Here is a 21,359-nt window from a genome sequence, read left to right on the forward strand (position 1 = left end):
ACCATAAATAATCATCACCATCACCACCATAAACATTAAGGATTTCTCGAACGAGAGTTTGAGCATCAATATTAGGGATTTAAAAACGGCGGCGAAACCTAACAGCACGGGGATAAAAGCCCCTTTCTCCAATACTCCGATTCTTTTCTCCGAATCGGAATCCAAGTAAATCTGAAGGGTGAGAGAAGCGATACTGACGAAAGGCTTTTTAGTTATCGAGTCTCTTGTGTACTAAATCTGCGTTGCGATTCAGATCAACATGAAAGGCTTGGACGGGATTCAAGGCCCAATATACGTCGGAACCGGGTGTTGTTTCAGACGGTTGGCTCTTTACGGGTTCGACGCTCCGGCCAAGAAGAAGGCTCCGAGCCGGACCTGCAATTGCTGGCCCAGATGGTGCTGTCTGTGCTTCGGGTCGAGAAAGAGCCACAACGCCAAGGTCAAGAAAGAGAAGCAGAAGAAGACGAAGCACAGAGAGTCCTCGAAGCAGATCCACGCCCTCGAGAATATCGAAGAAGGCGTCGAAGGTGACGGCGGCGCCGGTGAGCCCTCTTTTTTATTGCACCCACACGCCGTTAATACACCGATCCTCGTTCTCATTTTTATTTCATCAATCTCTGCTTATTTTTGCCAGAAGCGAACGTTGAGAAGTCGTCGGAGAAGAGGCGCGACTGGATTTGAGCTTCGTCGAGCTTTAGCCGGAAGATCTGAGCGTTGCTTTCGTCGAAGTCGGACTTGCTGTCCTTGCTGGGCTTGGGTCTCTTCCTGAGCTCGGAGGCGGGTTTGGGAGCCGAATCGGAGCTATCGGGCCTCCGAATCGCGGCTTTGACGCCATTGTTGAGGTGGTCCGGGTGGATGTAGGTGTTGAGAGCGTAGAGGAAGAAGATGGGGATTCTGAGGAAGTCTTGTTTGATATTTTTATTTTATTTAATTAAAGAAATTAGTTTGGAAAGTTTGTCAAGTACGCTTAACTTAAGTACTAACTTGAAAGTGTGGGACCCTTTGCACTTATTTTTAATTTTTTTTTTCATTTGTTTTAAATATATTCATTTGATAAGATTACTAGTGTGCCCTCAAACTAGTAATTATGTGAGATCACGTGCTCAAAAATTGGATGTTAACGGAAAAAAATTAACAGAAGGGGCAACGCGTTAACAAAACAAGAGTTCAGGGTAGTTTTTGTTGAAAATCCGAGTTGAGGGTGCACTTCGTTATTCGAGTAAGAGTTCAGGGGGGATTCTTGTAAATTATCCAAAAATTATTTCATGACACTTTATTTTTAAATGTCGATAAATCATCTATTGAACAATATTTCTCGAAATTTTTAACCAGAATGTCATTGTACACATGAATCATCGATATTTTATCGTAAATGTCATTATTTATTTGTGGGGAAAAGACATATTTCTTGTAATGCTTTTACATAATTTCTCTAAGGTGGAAAAGTCTTACCTTAAGTTGAGGAGGAGTAAGCATATTTATAGATACATCTACTGTCTTTAGGGTAAAATAGGCATCTTCAATCTCATTGGATTGCCCCATTCAGCGCCATGGAAGAGTGGGGCAGGCTAGGGCGTCGTCGAGCTCCTAGTGCTCAGGGCCCATGCTAGGCCCGACTCGTCGCGAATGGATGAAGTCACAATACGAAGCAGGTTCTTGGTCCTAGGGATAGGATAGGTGAACGAGTCACAACGCTGGAAGAGGATGCGTGGCCGCGAGTCACGTGGCGGGTTTTCCGTCGGGCGATATCGTGCTTGTCGCGGTCACAGGAGGAGCAATGCATGCACAACGCTTGCCATCCGACATGTGGCGTTGGATAATCGAGGCGTGGAGTAAAAACTTGGCACGACTAGCACAACACGTACCATTAAGGACGACGCGACACTAAAACTTGGAGTTGCACGTAATCTTGGCGTGGCATGGGATTGGCGAAGGCACCAAAGCTCATAGTGGGCGTAAAGTTGGCCTTTTTTAGGGCTTTGATTTTGATTTCTCTTTGGCTTTTAAAAAATAAAAACAAATAAATAAATAAATAAACTTTTTTCTCTTGCTTAAACGGAACTTCTCCCTCTAAATTCAAACTAAACAAAAAAAGTGTTTTTGAATATTTTAACTAAAAAATTAAAAGCTACAATTTGTAGCTTTTATACGTAGCTTTAGTTTTTGGTTTGTAGTTTATCTCTCTTAACTTTTATTTTCTCTTACACTAACTTTTAATTCTAATTATCTTTATATGCTTTTATCAAATAATTTTTTTGACGTCACCAAAATTTATAATTTATTTTTTACATTCTATAGACACTCACTTTGATATATTTTTTATATACCAAAATATATCTTATTATTATTATTAATTACATTTTATATAAATAATTATTACAAATAAATATTAATATATATTTTACCAAACACTAAATCAGTTTTTATTAACAACTACAGCTATTTTACAATAGTTTACCAAACACTAATCTGTTTTTTAAAACAACAGTTTTTTCGTACAGCTATTTTAAAATCATTTTTTTAAAAAACAAAACTATGCCAAACGCCGCCATTATTCACATGTTTTCGAGAGACAAAACTTTTTTTTTTTTTTCAAGTTTTGGGTATAGAATATACTATATAGATAACCACAATTACAAGTACACAAAAGAAAGATTTACGCGACCATTCCATTGGAAGACGAAGACGATGATCATCACCTTCACACCACTCCACCTCCGATAACCAATCCAATCCAACCAATGTCCGCCGGCGTAGAATTCCTAACGCCGGTGGAGCTGACCGGAAGTGGCCGCCCCGTCCTCCTCCCGAACGAAATCGAACGGAGCCTCCTCTCCGGCGTCGACCTCGACTGCGATCACCATGGCTTCCCAATCCTCCGCTCCGGCCTCCTCTCCCTCACAACCCACCGCCTCCTCTGGCTCCCCGAGGAATCCGCCGCCTCATCCACGTCAGCACCGGCGTCGGCGATCCACCTGTCCGCCGTTTCGCACATCGTCTCTCCTAAGAAGATCTCATTTCGCCACGTCTTCGCCTCGCCGCGTATCCGATTCCAAGTTGGACCGGATTCAGTGACGGTCACGGCGGTGGTGCGTGGAAAGGGCGATTGCGACGAGTTTGTGAGCCGGCTGTGGGAGAGCTGGCGTGGGAGAGTGTGGGAACGCGAGGCTGTCGCCGATGTCGCCGCGGCGGCGACGGGAGTCTCCGGCGGAGGGATGTTTGGGAGTGACGGGGCTGTGAGGATGGCGGGGGTTTCGGGGATTCTAAGGAAAGAGCAGGAGATGTGGGAGAGCACTGATAAGAGCTTGCAAGATGCTTTTCAGGACTTGAATGCTCTCATGGTAGTAATCATACACTCCCACTTTGACATCTGATTCGGAAATAGTTATGGATTTATGTTTATTGATGCATTTTAGGCAGTTATATCGATGGGGGCACTGATTTTTCTAGACTAGTGTGTCTTGTTTTTTTTTTTTCTGATATCTCTCGAAATGAACTCGAACTGAAAACCAAAGTGGAAAGTTGTTTGCAATAGAATTTCGGGAATTTCTTTTTATAAATGTGATGAGGTCTTCTTATAACCATAGCCTAGCACAGAGAGAATGAGACAAACCATCATAGTTTTGCAAGAATGTGGTCTTGTTGTTGTCAACTTTCCCGGTAATGACATATAATATCCGTAATATATTACCAAGTAAGTTTAGTAGGAATGTGGTTGTATTTTGTTGTTTCGTTGGATCATATGTGGAAACCTGGGAATGAGTCTAATGTAAATATAGTTATGAATGTATGGTAGATGAAATCGTAGGTGATTCGGGGTTCACCGAGATAAATGAATTTAGGTAGTTATTTTGATGGGGGTAATGAATTCTCTATGTTCACACTAGTCTGCATTTTTTTTCTTTATTGCACGAAACAGAACATCGGAAATTTGGTTTAATGAAGTTGCGGTAATTTTTTTGAGGAATGTCACAAGGCGTTATAACCATAATGTATCGTGTTAGCGTAAAGCGAAAGAGATGGTAACGCTGGCAGAGAGAATGAGACAGAAACTCTTGTCTGGCACGAATTCTCAAGCTGGCGGCGAGTCTTCAAACGACGAGGACATGGGTTCCAAGCAAGAGATGCAAGATTGGCTATTGAGCGTCGGTATTATATCTCCCGTCACCAAAGAATCTGCCGGTGCTCAGTACCACCAACAATTGTCTCGCCAGGTTCATTCGCCTTCACTTCTTTCAATAAACACCCAAATGCAGATTCTCAAAAACCATTTCCGTATTCATCCGCAGGTTGCAGATTTCGTGAAAATTCCACTTGAGAGAGCCGGGGGAATGATTAATATGATCGATGTGTATTGTTTGTTCAATCGAGCTAGAGGAACAGGTTTTGTGAAATATCTCATTAATCTTTATTTATTTGGTTCATCTCCTGCTAGCATCTGTAATACATGAAAACAATGTTTCTTCTATTGCTTGAATGCAGAACTGATATCGCCAGATGATTTGTTACAAGCGTGTTCTCTTTGGGAGAAGTTTGATGTGTACGTGTTAAGTTCACTTGATATAAAATCATGGACACACATATTTAGTATTTTTCTAGAGTATGAAAAGCATCATTTTGACTGGTTTGGTTACGTCTTAGAATCTTACTCGAGTCACCATTGGTCTGTGTTCTAGTTTTTAGTGTGTATTTCGTTTGTGGTGCACAAACACGCCTAGAAAAATTATGATCACAGGGTTATAAAGTTCAGTGTTTCCTTTTAAGAGGGTAAGAGCTCATCACTAAAATCAGATTAGCTATTAAATTAGCAACCCTGAATGACAAACCATGATGATATTTCTTTTTTTCAAGGTAATTGCAAGTAATGAAACGAACAGCCATATTAAGTTTTGGGGATCGATTTGTTTGATTAAGCTGACATAAACAAGACTACTTTGGGATCTCCAGCCAGTGAAATTATCTTATGATTGATCCATAGAGTTATGTTATGACATTATTTAAACCTATCTATGCAGACCAGTTATGCTTCGGAAGTTTGATAGTGGTGTGAGGGTCATCATGAGCAAATCCCATAGTGATGAGGAGGTGAATTATCTCACTTATGACTTCCTATATCTTGACGCTTCCGAGCTCTAGTGATTTGTCAAAGAGCTCTGTATATGTTCGCAGTGAATGTTCCTTTGATTTGTGCGTCTATATTTTGGCAGTGAATGTTCCTTTGATTTGTGCGTCTATATTTTCACAGTGAATATTCCTTTACTCTGGTTGTAGGTATTTGGTAGAATAAAGAGCATTGTCTCCAAACCGGAAGCTCTCCAAAGTGGGATAAGTCCGAGTGACGCTGCAATGACCTTAGGTATTGCACCGGCCATGGCTAAAGAGCATCTTCTTTCTGCAGAGAACATAGGTATTTATTTAGCTGCTTTGGACTCGCTTGATTTTTTTCTTCTTCTTTTAAATGGTTAAGACGTTTCGAAGTGGAAACTAATCTGAATGCCATTTCCAGGTCTGGTGTGCAGAGACGTAAGCCCCGACGGGTTGCGGTTTTACGTGAACATATTCTATGAACTTGATCCAAATCACATCTACTCGTGAGTAAAAAAAATGTGGTTGATTTTGCTTAGTTTGATATGATTATCTTGGTTAAGCTGAAAAATATCTTGCATCAGTTTGGTAATGAGAAATCTGTCTATTGGTTGCTTGGCTCGACGTTGATTTTTTTTTTCTTCCCTTAATTATTACTATTATTGACGATTGTGGTTCGAACTTTGACAGAGTAAAAGAATATGGTATTTATGCAACCTGGATCAAAGCGAGCTCTGCTCCTACTTCTACATGAGAGTAAATAGCAACCTGAAGAGGCCTCAGTTTTCCATTAAAGCTCTTTCCCAAATTTTCTTGGTTTGGACAATTTACAGCGCTCCAGATTCGCTCATTTTTACACTCGATCTGTTTCTGATGGGAATTTTTTGTGTCAAACAGACATACTTGGCAATTACGCTCAAGTACTTGGTTCAACATTTCTTTGGAGTACTTATTTTTCTTCCCTTTTCCTGGGAGTGGTTGAGAGCCAATATTTATACTCTTCTCGTATATAAGTTGGACTGTAACACAGAAGAAAAACAAAGATATAATTTGCAATAAACATGTAAATTCAAGTTTAGCCGTATTTTCAGCTGTATTGTATGGGATTCGACGTAAAGAAGCATTGTGGTATTGTAAAGCCCTCTAATGACACTATAAACTGCAATGCTCTTTGTGTGTTATTTTAGTGGTATTTTGTAATTAGACTGCCTACTCACATTTCATTTTCTTTTTGAAAAAATTATAAAAAGTAGTCATTTGAACTTAATTGATTAGCAAAATTGTCAAAGTTTTAAGTTTTCAGCAAAGTAGTCGAAGTTATATTATCAACAAAGTTTGACACATTTTTTGACAATTTTTATGAGCAGTTTATCGTTTTCAAAAAATTTAATCACATGGTCAAACAAATTATTCAAACTATTTATATATTTTGTTCAAAACCTTGACCATTTTACAAATGCATTAGTTTCATTAATAATTTAGTTATGATGTGTTTCTTCATTCTTATTTTGGTAAATTTCAAGTTCAAGTTCACTTCTCCGGTTTTTATATCGTCATCTGTTCATTTCATTTTAAGTCCATGAAGTGTTATTTTTATAAGCTGGCTAATATGCTGTTATCAATATCAATTGGTCTTGGAAGAATGTCAAAAGCTGTGAAGCCTGCCTTTTTTATTTTGGTATTTTGATGCAAAGGGAAATATTTAGCTTTACCATGTGTTTCTTTCTCTCTTATTTTACTTACCAGGACACTTGTCGTTTTTGTAATATGTTTTTTGGTTGCAACCCTGGAACCTTTCCTTCTTACATAGATGTTTCTCAATTTCGTTCTTAATTTGGTGTACATCAAGTCATGTTCTTAATTTGCTTGTTTAAGTCATTGGTCGTTAAGACTTGGATATTTTACTCCTTTTAATACCATTGAATGAATACTTATTTGGTATGATTGCCAATTTGACTTGTTTGTATTTGATTACTCGATTTGTATTTTCAACAGAGTAATTATCAGTTTGTGTTTGGATTTATATGTAAATTGCTCATATCTTTGTTGCTCAATGTTTTTAGAGAACTATCAACGAATTTTTTTATTTTTATTTTTTATTTAGAAAAATAAAATCCGTTATCAATGATAATGTTGTTCGCCTAGGATTACATACTCTATTGAGGGAGGAAAATCCTCCAGCCAAATGAGTTCATTGTCTATGAAGTGGTCAATCCATGAGCGGTCATATTGACCTCTCTATAAATATGAGACAGCTTTGCTCCCTGAAAGACAAAGGATAAACTAGATACATGAGACAAAATAGTTTAAAACTCGTTAATGAAATTAGAGTGTTTCTCCAAAGCTTACCGTCTTTGTATTTGACTCCACGAAGTGGATAGGCAATCTCGCATCCAAAGTCCACAATAAGCTGAGACGTAAAACAATAGCATCTACGTCTTTGATTGTGAAACTACCTGAAAGGTTTCGAGCCAAGACCGTCATAACAAAATCATTCAAGTCACGAATGATAGCTCCAATGTCGATACAATTCGAGTCACGTGGGAGGGAAGCATCAACATTAAGCTTGTAGTCGTGAGGCGGAGGCGGTTCCCACCGAATTTGAGAGCGATCCTATTTAAAACATGATCCGCCCTAGAAGGCCAGAGAGGAAGCTGCAATTTTCACTTGAGAATATTTATAGTTTTGGGAGTATCTTTCACCTCAAGCGGCAATTTGTTCCGCCGGCTCGCTCTTGCTCTCGTAGATTATTTTGTTTCAATCATTCCAAATGCACCAAGAAATACCAAGAAACATTGAGAAAACATAAGTGCTTAGTGCGGTATAAATTGAGTGAATGATGTATGCATGCTCGCTCAATGATTTTCTTTTTAACAATTTATGCTTTGGTTTTTTTTTCTCAAACTGAAAAATGATGTCTATTTCTCCGTTTTTGCAAAATAAAATTAATTTGAGTCTAACTATTTTAACTCTTTATAATTTGTTTTCTCTTCGTGCTGTTGTGAATATGTTTGTCATTTCATTCTATGCAGGAGATCCAATTCAATTTCTAAAAAATTACTGATAATGAGTTTTCAAACCCAATTCCCTAAGTTACAGTATATTTTACCTACTCGACTAGATCGGTCTAGTATCACACAAGGTTTGAAATGTCGTTTTCGAGGCCTTTTTTGAGCTTCCTGATTTACGGAAAATCAAACGGAAAAAATGTGGAAAAGGATAAATAAAATTCGGTTTTCAAATGCTATTTTCGATGGAAAACCGACATGCCGGTGTGTATATATATATATATATATATATATATATATATATATATATATACTAGTCTGAAACACGTGCTTCGCACGTGGTGTTTGTAGTTGTACTCAATAAATAATTAAAATATGTATGATTTAATTTACCAAGTTTTTCTTCAAAGCATGAGGTTATAAATGAATATTAAGATATCAAATATTTCAACCATACATAATACTTAGGGAGTTTAATTTTTTAGAGACTCTCATAATAAGTGCAAACATTTCAAAGAAATATATAGTCAATGACATACTTAAAAAAAATCGACATAAGTAAATAAAAAGTCAAAAGTTTGGTGTCTTAATAGACAAATAGAATGAATGAAAAATTAACAAACAAAAAATTTTAAAAGTAACTTAAGAAGACATGTTTTACTCAAAGTAACGGAAACGCGCTACGCGCGTATGATTTTTGACATCATAAATAATAATTTTACGTTAAATTATCTCTTGAAATATATAAATTTGGCACTAGTCCTTAAAAAGATATTGAAAAAGATATATATATATATATATATATATATATATATATATATATATAATTGACGAGGTAAAAAATTAATTATCAATGAAATATTGAGACATAAAGAAAGAAATAAAAGATAATCAAAACATAAATGCATAGTTCTCATTGTCGATCTAAAATATACTTTAAAATACAACCAACTATTACATTTTTTTTACATTGTCTAAACTCCAAATACCTGCATAATCTAGCTTACTAAACTTAGTTCTCATCCTTCAAAGGGTAAAAACTACACTCTATTGGAGGAAACTATTGTAACATTAAAGAGAAAATGCAAAAGCTTCAATGAAACTAATTTATATTGTTTTCTACTCTACATACCACTACAAAGCAATCGTATATAGTTTCTTTTTTTTTTTTTTTTGAATTGTACCAGAAGACAAGTTCAACAAACAAACAGAAAGAAAAAGATGAAAATAGAAATTAGAAAGACTATCATGAAATCAATAGAAAATAATCCTTGATCTTCATCTCTTCAATATGACATTTCGAGAGATAGTACCATTGCTCGGTCTCTATTATCTCTCTTTTTTTCTTCTGAATCCAAATCAATCTGAACGAATTTCATTAATTTCGGCGTTGAAGTGTCGTATCTTCGATTGAGTATTTAGTACTTTTGAGTCTATTTCACATGAAGCTTTATAAAAGTGGAAACATACCTTATATTATGACTATATGAGGCATTTTGTTTGTTATAAAATAAAGAACAAAAGAAAAAAAAACACTTGCAAAGAAGCAATTACGTACGGAAAAGAACTATCCTTGTTCTTGTCAATGTCTCTTCAATTGTTGAAATAGGAATCATAACACAAGGCAGATTTTCCTCACTTGTTTTCCACTCTATTTCTTTGTCCCCAAAAGAGTTTTACTATAATAAGAAAGAAAAAAAATATATGATTAGACCAAAAAAATATATTAATAAATGAGAAGAACCCAGTAAAGTTTGATCCAAGAAGAACCAAAAAACATCAATGAAGAGAGTGAGTTAAAAGGAAATAAAATAACTTGTAATGAAAATAACAGCAAACAAGGCAATTCAGAGAAAATTTTCATATTACCTTTGGTATATACATAAATTAAGGTGAAATTATTAAGAAAATCACCACACAAGAGTAAATAAATACGATGCAATATTACGAACCTCATGTATTAGAAGAAGATGTGTACGCAAAATCAGAACCTAAATTCGCCGAGGACTCTAAATCAAAAGACAAAAAAAAATTACATATTCAATTATAAGCATCAAACAAGAAATTTAATTAAATGGAAAGCAACAAACCCATTAAACAAAGAGTACTCTAAAACAAAGTTACAATGCCACAAATATGAACTCGACAACGAAAAAATTAGGTGGACCGTCTAAATTACTTATCGATGAAACACACTCTATATACCGTTGTCATGAGTAATTAATAAAATTTGACGTTAAAATTATTAAACAAACTCTCCGCTCTATACAGTCATCATGAGCAGTGAATAAATCACCTTTGCGGTCTCAGTGTCCACAACCTTGTTCTCGACAAGTTCATACTTATTTTCGACGAGAAGCTTTCACGCACTTTTCTTCCAATAGCGATTTTAACCTAGAACTTTGCAAAATACCTTGATTCCTTCGTAGCGTGCACGGAATCGGCAAGATCTTAAGCAAGCATGGTCATATTCTGATCGAACGAACTCACACAAGTGTTGCAACTTTAATCTTCGGCGCCATTGCTGCCACAACCATGCAAGATCTTAGGCAGCTCCTTCAATCTTACAACTCTAACATTGATCTCATCAATGGTACGTAGCTATTGCATTGATCTCATCAACAAACGCATTGAATGCAGCATCGTATCTGCCAACTATAACAAGTTAGAGGAACATTGAATATGCTGAACTTTATACATAACAAACTTTGAGACAGAATTAAATTGTTAGGTGGACATAAAAATTGCATAGCGGAGCGCTATTGGTCTAATCAATCCACAAAACAGACAACTTACACAATATTTTTAATTTGCTCTGAAGGAGAATGAAGAATCTGCCATAGATCAGTGAAAGTATTAGGACCAATGAAGTACATCCTACATACATCCTATACACGTGGGTCTTGGAGTCTTCAAGTCTGTTTGTTTCTAAAACTTGAAAAGATCCTCATATCCATGAATTTTTAAAGTAAGAGAAAGGAAAAAAAATAGAGGGAGAAAGAGTAGTAGTAAAGAATAGAACCATTTCTCTGAACAAATCAAAAACAAAAAGGGGAAAACTTATGTTAATAAAAATGCAAAAAGAGACAATCAAGTTATTGTGCTAATTTGGCATTGCTATACTTTAAATCAGTGACTTTGCTAAAAGAAAAAGTTACGCATTCAAAGATGTAAACGAGTCAGAAAATATTGGAACGACTCAAGGAATAATGACTGCCCGTACGCTATATAAGTGAATAATAGGAACGCCAAAGTTGATTGAAATATCGTCGACTTTGTCATCGCTTCTTCTCTTTCAAATTCGATCCAAATTGCATTCTTGTCAAGGCTTTGCATTGGTTTTGGATTTTATGCAGGCAATTTGGGAAACAGGGAATAAGTCGAGTGGATGAAGGCTCCAAGAGCAGGCCAGCGTCATCATTGCGCTTCTCAGCCCCGTCGTCAGCAGACAGCGCCTCCGCCGTCCTCGAGCAGCATTGAACCAAATCTCAGACACACAATAGGACACGAGATCAACAAAGACTTTTAAATTCGATAGCAAGCACATAGGAGCACACACAAATAAATTCTCAAATTCAACACCCAAACAGTACACGACCTAATCTCAAATCTCAGCAAAATACACACCAACAAACACATTCTTGGGCTATCTCATAAACTCGAGCCCTATATATAAAAACCCAACATATGAGTCGCCTAATCCGAAAATCAGCAACAACAATACCATCAATACACACACAAATAATACAAGAATCAATAAAAAAAATAATAAATAAAAAAACTCTGATTTAATTTCATAAACAAGATCCGAGCTAGTCTCATATTCAACACACACGAACAACATTACGAATCAAAAGGGTCTAAAAAATCAAAAATTTCAGATTAATATATAAGAAAATAATTTTTTAGTCTAAACCCACACCCGTAAAATCAAAATAAGAAAAAAAAACACATACGTAATATAATAATAAAAAAACACCTATGTATTCGGCAACAAATAGAAGAAATCGAGGTTCCCATTACCTTAACATGAAGGTGAACATCGACGAGCCTTCCTCTCCACTTCTCCTTCCCGAAGTCGCACTGAAATCCACAAAAATCAACAAACCCAAGCAAAAAAAACTCAAAACTTTAGCAGTTCGTAATTCAAATTTGAGCAAGGAAGGAGAAAGAAACCATGAGTCCTTACCTTGGACGAGATAGACAGAGAAATTTCGATCATCTTCCTCCTATTTTCGGCGAGATTCAGCTCTCTCTCTCTCTCTCTCTCTCTCTCTCTCTCTCTCTCTCTCTCTCTCTCTCTCTCTCTCTCTATCGACCTTCCCACTTCTTCTACCTCTTCCTCTTCCTTCATTCGATACCCACGACGAAAACACACAAGGAAGAGAGAAGCCGGCTGAGAGAAATTGAGAGAGAGAGAGAGAGAGAGCGTTTGAGAATGAGTGCGTGAGCTTTTATCTGAATTTTTTGTTAAAAAAGAATTGTTTTTTTTTAGAAAATTTAAACGGCAGAAGTGGGAAGGTCACAAGCAGGATATAAGAAAAAAAAAATCAATGTAACCACGGTGTCGCCCATATGAATAGCCACGTGTCGTACGCTGGAGAAGAGTTGGGAGAAGAGTTGCTCTTTATTATAGTACACGAATGCTATCAAATAATAGGTTCATTTTCATCAAATAATTCATTCTAAGATAAGATAATGACGTGTCACATTACGATTGGCTAACAACGATTAGGAAGTCTATGAATAGTAACTACTCATTGTGGCTTATTATATTATATAGATATATATATATATATATATATATATATGTGTATCTTTTTCATTTTTAATTGAGATTTATGTCGACAATATTCTATAATTTTCAATATCTAATTGTTTTTGCACAAATATAATATCAAATACTCTCACTAGTATAATTAATACATAATATATAACAAATTTATTATTTCTTTTTTTTAATATTTTTTATAAAGTATATTGGCTTAAAATTCCCAAGAATTGTAGTAAAATAATATAAATAAATATATATTAACTTATTAACTTCCTAGAAAGAGCATCCTAACAGGACTACCTAGATATATAGCCTTATTCTTTCTTTTATTTTTACTCTTATAACGGCATTAATATTTCAATACCAACAAGAATACGATAGCATTAAATACCAATACATGGACAGCTTTTGACTAGTGTGAGTAGGTGGTCACATCAGGATACCTATTATTCACTAGCCACTAGTCATCTCATCACACGCACACCTAAGTAAAATTAAATTTTTATAACAACGTCATTCTCCATTTTCTTCTTCACAAACACAAAAATGGTGTTTCTTCACAACAACAAAAAAAAACAAAAACAAAAACAAAAATAAAAAAAACATGTCGCACTTAAAAGAAAAAAAATGCCTACATGAACGATTTTCGCCAAAATTCTTCATTTTTATCTTTTACACACAACGAAAACGTTCGATCATTTTTTTACGGAACGGCACGTCGTTTCGGCGATTATCGAACGACATTCTAAGAAGAAACGAAAAATACACTCTTGGTCTAGCGGCGGCGATGGCGAAAGTCGCCGATTTTCGTTGGGGTTTAGAACCTTGGTAGAAACATAACGAGACAAGTGAAAAAAAAAACCTAGGTCCGATATCAATATGTTGGCAATATCAATATTTTGGCGTTTTCAACTGCTATATAGTTTGATGGCCAAGTCTAAAATTTTAATTTGGGTTCACTTATAAGACACAAGTAAAACCCACTAACCACATATGAAAGCCTGTAATTTTATTTTATTTCTTTCCATTAAGAATCAATATAAAGATAAACATATACAAGCAATAAAGATCAATGTTTTCTTGTTCTTGATGGTCTTTTTTATTTATTTAAAATTTACACTTCTACAGCGACGATAAATTATGCTCATTTTTAACTTCTTCCTCTTTCTACAACTCGATCCTTTGAGCTGCCAAGGAAATCCCTAACCAGGTATGCTACAAAGAGAGTCGTATGTTCATTTTTAACTTAAAATTTACATTTCATCCCCGAAATAAAATCATGGGTAAAATTAGAAGCACGGGATTCGGTCCTAACCAAACTGGTGGAGACATCAAAGCCAAAGCCAAGTTAGGGTCTGCAAAACGGTCGACTGATCGACAATGCAATACTGAACATGAAACCCAATGTAAAACGAAGGCCATGGTTAATTTCATGACAGCAAGCTGGATTGAAGAGAAACTAGAATCGGAATATAGTCTGTAATCGTACCTCAAAAAAATGTAACTCGGGAGTTTGAAAGCTTTTGAGCCCTGACATTACAAAAGTTAAGTTTGCGAAACTGGCTTACAGATATTAATCGAATTTTAAAAACATGAAAATCAAACCTTAATTATACCTGGAAAATAGAACTAGAGAAAACTACTTTAGAGGCTTCATTCCCTGCAGAGATGGCAATAATATTTAAGGAGTGTAGTAATATTGCTAATGATCATACATACAGCATCACAATTTTGATCAAGATCCGAAGAAAATTTTACACATGGAAATATTTATATAAAAAAAAAAATAATAATAAAAAAAAATTTAAAAAAAAAAAAAAAAAAAGTTCAGACAAGTGAAATTTTTTATCAGATTTGGCAGTCACATACCTTGGACGTCCTCAATTCATTCACTGCCATTCGAAGAGAATCATCAGATAGTATCAAGCGAGACAACCCTCCCGTGCTTAATCTGCAATATGAACACAGAAACAACTTTCACGCCCGAAAACGGTACTTGCGCTTTCGGATATCAATTAGATGAACGGTGATCATCTTGCGAATAAAAGTGATCACTGTTTTACGTGATCGGCGATCACAAACAAATCAGTGTCACACAGTTGGCATCGCATAGATACTGTTAAGAGCATTGCCATGTCAAGCTCTAAAGAGAAATCTCAGCCTACCACAAGAGGCCACGTAGCAGCTGAACTGTCCACCAGCTAGCCAGTTGTTAGATAGTCAGTCAACTAGTCAAAGTCTGTTAAGAAAGTTGTAATTATATATACCCAAAACTGATGTAGCGAATTCAGTTAATTAGAAACGGAAGTCACATTGATTCCTAGAGAGATATTTTCGCTATGTCGACATTTCTCTCTTCTCTTACACTAAAATATAATATCAGAGCCAGAAATGGTGCTCGATTCTTCGTCTTCCTCGTTCCCTCAGGAGAAGACCTTTGGTCGAACGACTGGTGAGCACTCTCCATTCTCATCGTCTCTCAACTCAGCGATCTCCGTCAAATTGGATCGCAACAACTACCTGGTGTGGAGATCTCAGATCTTCCCAGCGATACGAGGTCACAATCTCGAAGGCCTAATCCTCGGCACAAAAGCTTGTCCTCCAGAGTTCATCTCAGGAATTGACGAAGCAGGAAAGGCGATCGCAATACCTAATCCAGAGTTCGATGCGTGAGATTGAGAGGATCAACTGCTACTGAGTTGGCTCTTGTCCACCCCACATCAATGTTCAGGTCTGTGACTCGAATCCGAACAGCTCATGGCGTTTGGACGGCGTTGGAGAGGCTCTTCAAGGATCGTTCCACTGAGGACGCAACTCCAGACCACCAGAAAAGGATCAATGTCGATCTCTGACTACATCATGAAGATGGAAGGCATAGCAGACTCGCTATTTTTGGCCGGCTGCGAGATCTCAGAGATTGACCTAATTACGTCAATTCTGACTGGTTTACCGGCAGAGTATGATGTAGTGGTGGCAATGGTGAGCAACAGACTTCGATCCGCAGATCTTGATGGCTATGCGATCTCTGTACAAGAAGTTCACGCGATGGCCTTGTCCCAAGAAACGAGGATTGAGCAACAAAACTCGACAGCAACGATCGACGTCAACAATGCCATGGCGAACTACATCGACAATCGCGGCGGAGGAAATGGACGACGTGGTCGCGGACGAGGATCTGGATCCACACCACGAGGAAGAGGAAGAGGCCGCTTCAATGGCGGTGGTCGAGGATCGAACTCAAAGCCTACGTCCCAAATTTGTGGCAAACAAGGCCACACTGCTCTTGCGTGCTAGCATCACCACGATTAAAGCTTCCAGACAGACTCTTCATCAACTCAGGCAAACAAGGCAGCGTTCTACGGCAGCCCAAAGTCCGTGTGCGATCCATGCTGGTATGTGGATTCAGGAGCAACTCATCACGTCACGGTGGAACTCAAAATCCTGCAAATCAACTCAGAGTACAAAGGAAAGGAAAAGCTGATGGTCGGTAATGGTAAGTGTCTTTCAATCACACATATTGGATCAACAGCTCTGCCTTTTAAGTGTTTCAAAATTGACCTCAGAAAACAATGCTTTTGTGGAATTTCACCGTGATTTTTGGTGTGTCAGGGATTCGAAAACAGGGATGCCTCTACTTCAAGGGGAGCTGAAGAGCGGACTCTACCAGCTACCACAAGGTCAATCTAGTAGTCAAGAGATATCTCAGTCTCAATCTAAGAGGTCAAACTTTGCTTGTTCTGTGTCTAGTCAAAACGTTGTTGTACCTAGGATTGAGTCTCAAAATTGTTTTCATTGCTTTCAAGTCTCGTATGACTAGGATTAAATCTGAAAATTGTTTTCGTTGCTTTCAAGCCTCGTCTGATGACATTAATAAATGGAATCTTTAGCATATGCGTTTAGGCCATACTTCAAACCCTGTTGTAATCAGAATTTCAAAACAATGCAATGTTTCTAATTCTTCTTACACTACTACAAATTGTTGTGATGCATGTCAATATGGCAAAAGCCATGCCCTAGTCTTTCACTATGTCCACAACCAGAACAACCAACCTCTTCAGATCATTCACACAGACCTGTGGGGTCTGTCCCCTCTCACGTCACAACTAGGATTTAGATATTATATTCATTTCATAGATGACTTCACACGTTTTACTTGGATCTTTCCTTAAAACTGAAATCTGATGCTTTCTTATGCTCCAAAAAAATCATAGAAAAGTCTTTACAAACCAAAATTATGTGTGTGCAAAGCGATTGGGGTAGTGAATTCAGGAGTTTTAAACCTTTTCTCACTGAGCATGGAATTCAGATGAGACATCCATGTCCACACATTCATGGTCATGGTAGGGCCGAGCGCAAACATAGGCACATTGTTGAACTAGGACTAACCTTACTTGCTCAATCTGATATGCCTCTTAGCCATTGGTGGGAGTGTTTTCACAGCAGCATACATAATCAACACCCTTCCCACACCTGTGATCAACGACATTTCACCTTTTCGTAAGCTTTATAACAGAGTCCCTGATTACAACTCTTTTCGTGTGTTTGGCTGTATTGTGTTTCCATACCTTCGACCCTATAATAAACACAAACTCCAAATGAGGTCTGCTAAGTGTGTTTTTCTAGGTTACAGCCCTTCTCACAAAGGTTACAAATGCCTATCTTCTTCAAGTAGAATTTATATCACTAGACATGCTGTGTTCAATGAACAAGAATTCCTTTACAAACATTTATTTCGTAATGGTGATTATTCTGCCATTGAGTCCAGTCCCACTGTTTTACCTTTTTCTGAGATCAAATGGACCGCTACTAGAATTGATGGTGAGGTTGGAGAGCCTGCTCAGGGCCGTGTCTCGAGTCCCACACACACCAATGATCACTCGTCTACACACGTCCCTATCACACATATAGAGCCAAACTTCTCACCAGTCCATAGTACAACTTCATTGCCTATACTTGTCCCACACACCACTCCTAAAATACCTTTACCAGCCAGCTCTGCACCCTCACGTGACCAAGTTACCACAAATAGCCATCCAATTCCTGCCACTTCTGAAAACCCTTCTGTTACCACTGGTCCCAAACCAACACATACTATGACTACCAGGTCAAAAGTAGGTACTTTCAAACCCAAGATTCACCTAGCAACCAAACATCCCTTAATCCTTGACCCTCGAGCTGTTGAACCAGATTCTGTGATCAAAGCACTTAATGCCAATTGGACTTGATTCCACAAAACGACACATGGGAATTGATTCCACACAACTCCCGGTATAACATGATTGGGAACAAATGGGTTTCCAAATTAAGATACAATGCAGATGGCGCTATGCAGAGGGACAAGGCACGACTGGTGGCCAAGGGTTTCACTCAAACTCCAGGCATGGACTTCTCGGAGACGTTTAGCCCTGTGGTTAAACTGTGCACTGTGCGAATTGTACTTACGCTTGCAATTCACAAAGGGTAGCGTATTCGATGATTGGACGTCAACAACGCGTTCCTAAACGGTGAGCTCACTGAAGACGTGTACATGTGGCAACCTGACGGATTCGTTGACAAATCCAAGCCGACTCACATCTGCAAACTAAAGAAAACACTCTAAGGCCTTAAACAGGCTCCTAGAGTGTGGTTCGACAAGCTAAAAGAATCCCTTCTGGCATGGGGCTTCTCAGGTTCTAAATCCGACACATCAGTGTTCATCTACTCAAGGAACAATATCTACATCTTGTTCCTTGTGTACGTGGACGACATCTTGGTTACCGAAAACAGTGACGAAGCCATCTCTAGGCTTGTCTCTGATCTTCATCGCCAGTTCTCTCTGAAGCAGCTTGAAAACCTCCATTACTTCTTAGGCATCGAGGCCTTTCGAGACAACACATGGCTTTATCTCTCGCAGTCAAAGTATGTGATGGACTTGCTGGTCAAGACCAAAATGACTGGCGCGAAGACGTGCTCTACACCGGCAACTCCAAGTCAAACCTTGACCAAGGGCGAAGGGGAGCCAATGAGTGAGCCAACTCTGTATAGAAGTACTGCGGGTGCCTTGCAATATCTTACACTAACGCGACCAGACATAGCTTACAGTGTCAATAAGCTAAGTCAGTTTCTTCATAGTCCAACTGACAAACACTGGCTCACGTGCAAAAGGGTGTTGCAATACTTGAAAGGCACGGCAACACATGGGATTCGTCTTCAACCATCATCAACACTCTCTCTAGGGTGCTTTGTAGACGCTGACTGGGCCAGGTGCTCCGATGACATGCGATCAACGAGTGCCTACTGTGTCTATCTTGGGGCTGTCCCATATCTTGGAGCTCGCGAAAACAGCATGTGATTTCCAGGTCAAGAACAGAGGCGGAATATCACGCACTCGCACAAACTGGAGCTGAAGTGTCTTTGCACAAGTCATTATTGCAAGAGATGAAGATCAACACGACCTCAGTCCCGATGATATGGTGCGACAGTGTCGGTGCCGCAGCGCTTGCAGCAACCCCGGTGTATCACTTGCGCACCAAGCACATTGAGATCAACGTGCATTTCATTCGTGACATGGTGTTAAGAAAAGAGGTCGAGATCAGATACGTCCTCACATACGATCAAACTACAACTAAGGGCCTATCTGTAGGTAGATTTCTCTTTATGAAGGACAAGCTCAAGTTGTGAACTCCCCCTTTCGCTTGAGGGAGGCTGTTAAGAGAATTGCCACGTCAAGCTCTAAAGAGAAATCTCAGCCTACCACAAAAGGCCACATAGCAGCTGAATTGTCCACTAGCTAGCAAGTTGTTAGATAGTCAGTCAACTAGTCAAAGTCTGTTAAGATAGTTGTAATTATATATACCCAAAACTGATGTAACAAATTTAGTTAATGAGAAATGGAAACCACATTGATTTCTAGAGAGATCTTTTCGCTCTGTAGAGATTTCTCTCTTCTCTTACACTCTCACAGATACACACAAGGATCAAATAGGGTGTGAAGAATACCCGAGATGCTTTGCTGCGTCAGCTACTGAGCCGTCAACTGCAAACATCAGATCCAAAAGAGCTTGCATTCCCTGCACACAACATCCTCAAAATGATAAGATTTACAAAATCAAGACTTATCATCTCGGCTCTGAGATTGAACCACATGGTACTCAACCGAGCACCACGATTTGAGATGAAATGGAATGCTTGTTGTGAACTCATACTGGAATGAATTTGGAATTTTTGGGTCCGATCTGAGGACCGCAATCTGAGCCCCTGATGGTCGACTTTGCCGGAAGAATTTGAAGCAGCTCTGGAGGCGGCGAATAATCATCGAGGCTCACCGTGTTCCTAACTAACGCGAGACATCACAACAAGAACTATAGTTCAGTTGAGTCAAGTCACAGGTAATAATTGGGTTGAAATAAAAGGCTAATGATAATGATGATAGGGATATCAATTCCAATTCAAGGGTACCTTTGATGGCTAGAAGAGCGCGAAGGCGTTCGAGCGCGGAAGCTTTGTTCATGTGTTGCGACCGGTCCTCAACAGCCTGCCTTATGAAAATGATTCAGTACTGAAATGGAAAGCCTAAGCCTAATTTGTGAATGAGGTGTGACCTGGGAGACGATTCCGGTGGGACGGTGACGGAGCCTGACGGCGGAGTCGCGCTTATTCCGGTGTTGGCCTCCAGGACCCGACGCCCTGAATGTGTCGAGGTCGCACTGCCGAAGAAGCTCCGCGTCACTCATGTCCAGGTACTCTTTCCCTCCGCCGGAGCTCAGGCACCGGACTCCGCCGCGGACACGACGCTCCACCGGAGAACAGAACAGAGTGGCTCTCCTGGGAATGGGGGCCAGGAAGAGCCCGCCGGAGAGAAGAGTCCGGAGGAAGAGCAACTCCGTCGTTGCCATTTCTTCTACGACTTTCTACCGATTTTTCATTTATTTTCATGTATTATTTAGTATACATTTGTTATTTTTCTCCATCATAAATTGATATAACATGATAGAGAATCCAATTATCATTAAAGAATTAAAGATAATTCGAGAAAAGTTTGTATTTAGATATTTTATTTGTGTAAAATACAATAAATTGCTATATTGATATAAAAATCTAAAATTTTCATTGAACTAGAATGCATTCTTCGAAATTTTTGTTTGGTAGTTAACTCAAAAAGTTTTTGTTTTCTATTTTCTAATTTTTGTAGTTGTACTGAAAAATTATTTTGCAGTTGTTTTCAAAAAGCTGTTTGGTACAGTTTTCATTTTTGTTTTTGAGAAATTGAAAAAACTGTTTGGTACAGTTTTCATTTTTGTTTTTTAAGGAGGAGGAGAGAAGAGAATAATTTTTTTTACAAAACACATTTTATTTGTTTTCAGTTTTCTTTACTCTTTTACAAAACAACTTCAAAAAAATTTCCGAAAAATTAAACCAAACGCAACTTTCACTTTTTGTTTTCAATTTTTCTATCTCAAAAAGTCAAAAACACTTTTTGGAATGAAAACCAAACATTCCCTTTGTTTCTATGC

The 21,359-nt window shown here is 38.2% G+C and overlaps 3 protein-coding genes across 5 annotated transcripts; 2 read left to right on the plus strand and 1 right to left on the minus strand.

Annotated features, from left to right (window-relative positions):
• Positions 1 to 258: 258 nt before the first annotated feature.
• On the plus strand, positions 259 to 893 carry LOC149378750 (cellulose synthase A catalytic subunit 6 [UDP-forming]-like). Its single transcript, XM_089604237.1, has 2 exons — positions 259 to 542; positions 635 to 893. Exons 1-2 carry the CDS (start codon positions 260 to 262, stop codon positions 679 to 681), a joined length of 330 nt encoding a protein of 109 aa, XP_089460363.1. The 5' UTR covers position 259; the 3' UTR covers positions 682 to 893.
• A 1,741-nt stretch (positions 894 to 2,634) lies between these two features.
• Positions 2,635 to 6,297, plus strand: LOC149378751 (EAP30/Vps36 family protein). Of its 2 annotated transcripts, XR_016294209.1 has the most exons (9): positions 2,635 to 3,341; positions 4,005 to 4,214; positions 4,290 to 4,383; positions 4,483 to 4,540; positions 5,016 to 5,085; positions 5,272 to 5,407; positions 5,507 to 5,591; positions 5,776 to 5,901; positions 5,983 to 6,297. XR_016294209.1 is itself a non-coding variant. In XM_089603645.1 (8 exons), the coding sequence occupies exons 1-8, from the start codon at positions 2,742 to 2,744 to the stop codon at positions 5,837 to 5,839; spliced, it is 1,317 nt and encodes a 438-aa protein (XP_089459771.1). In that variant the 5' UTR covers positions 2,635 to 2,741; the 3' UTR covers positions 5,840 to 6,297. The 2 variants fall into 2 exon arrangements, 1 of the variants encoding a protein (XP_089459771.1); XM_089603645.1 differs by having other exon boundaries at positions 5,776 to 6,297.
• Positions 6,298 to 13,867: 7,570 nt separating this feature from the next.
• On the minus strand, positions 13,868 to 20,811 carry LOC149378752 (Class I peptide chain release factor). 2 transcript variants are annotated; one of them, XM_089602324.1, is made up of 8 exons: positions 20,448 to 20,811; positions 20,305 to 20,380; positions 20,052 to 20,182; positions 19,846 to 19,916; positions 14,737 to 14,818; positions 14,484 to 14,527; positions 14,357 to 14,387; positions 13,868 to 14,255 (listed from the first exon to the last, which is right to left on the minus strand). In XM_089602324.1, exons 1-6 carry the CDS (start codon positions 20,739 to 20,741, stop codon positions 14,507 to 14,509), a joined length of 675 nt encoding a protein of 224 aa, XP_089458450.1. In that variant the 5' UTR covers positions 20,742 to 20,811; the 3' UTR covers positions 13,868 to 14,255; positions 14,357 to 14,387; positions 14,484 to 14,506. The 2 variants fall into 2 exon arrangements, with proteins under 2 accessions (XP_089458450.1, XP_089458449.1); XM_089602323.1 differs by having other exon boundaries at positions 14,357 to 14,397.
• Positions 20,812 to 21,359: the final 548 nt, after the last annotated feature.

This window comes from Urtica dioica, chromosome 12 (assembly GCF_054948205.1).
Source record: "Urtica dioica subsp. dioica isolate 48M chromosome 12, U.dioica_male_clone48M_v1_H2, whole genome shotgun sequence".
Classification (NCBI taxonomy): Eukaryota; Viridiplantae; Streptophyta; class Magnoliopsida; order Rosales; family Urticaceae; genus Urtica; species Urtica dioica.

Coding starts and splice junctions, on each gene's coding strand:
- LOC149378750 (XM_089604237.1), top strand. CDS start 260: ATGAAAGGCTTGGACGGGATTCAAGGCCCAATATACGTCGGAACCGGG. Junction 543..634: donor CGAAGGTGACGGCGGCGCCG/GTGAGCCCTCTT, acceptor TATTTTTGCCAG/AAGCGAACGTTGAGAAGTCG.
- LOC149378751 (XM_089603645.1), top strand. CDS start 2,742: ATGTCCGCCGGCGTAGAATTCCTAACGCCGGTGGAGCTGACCGGAAGT. Junction 5,086..5,271: donor AATCCCATAGTGATGAGGAG/GTGAATTATCTC, acceptor CTCTGGTTGTAG/GTATTTGGTAGAATAAAGAG. Junction 5,408..5,506: donor TCTTTCTGCAGAGAACATAG/GTATTTATTTAG, acceptor TGCCATTTCCAG/GTCTGGTGTGCAGAGACGTA.
- LOC149378752 (XM_089602324.1), bottom strand. CDS start 20,741: ATGGCAACGACGGAGTTGCTCTTCCTCCGGACTCTTCTCTCCGGCGGG. Junction 19,917..20,051: donor AAAATTCCAAATTCATTCCA/GTATGAGTTCAC, acceptor TGTTGTGTGCAG/GGAATGCAAGCTCTTTTGGA. Junction 14,528..14,736: donor ATGAATTGAGGACGTCCAAG/GTATGTGACTGC, acceptor CCATCTCTGCAG/GGAATGAAGCCTCTAAAGTA.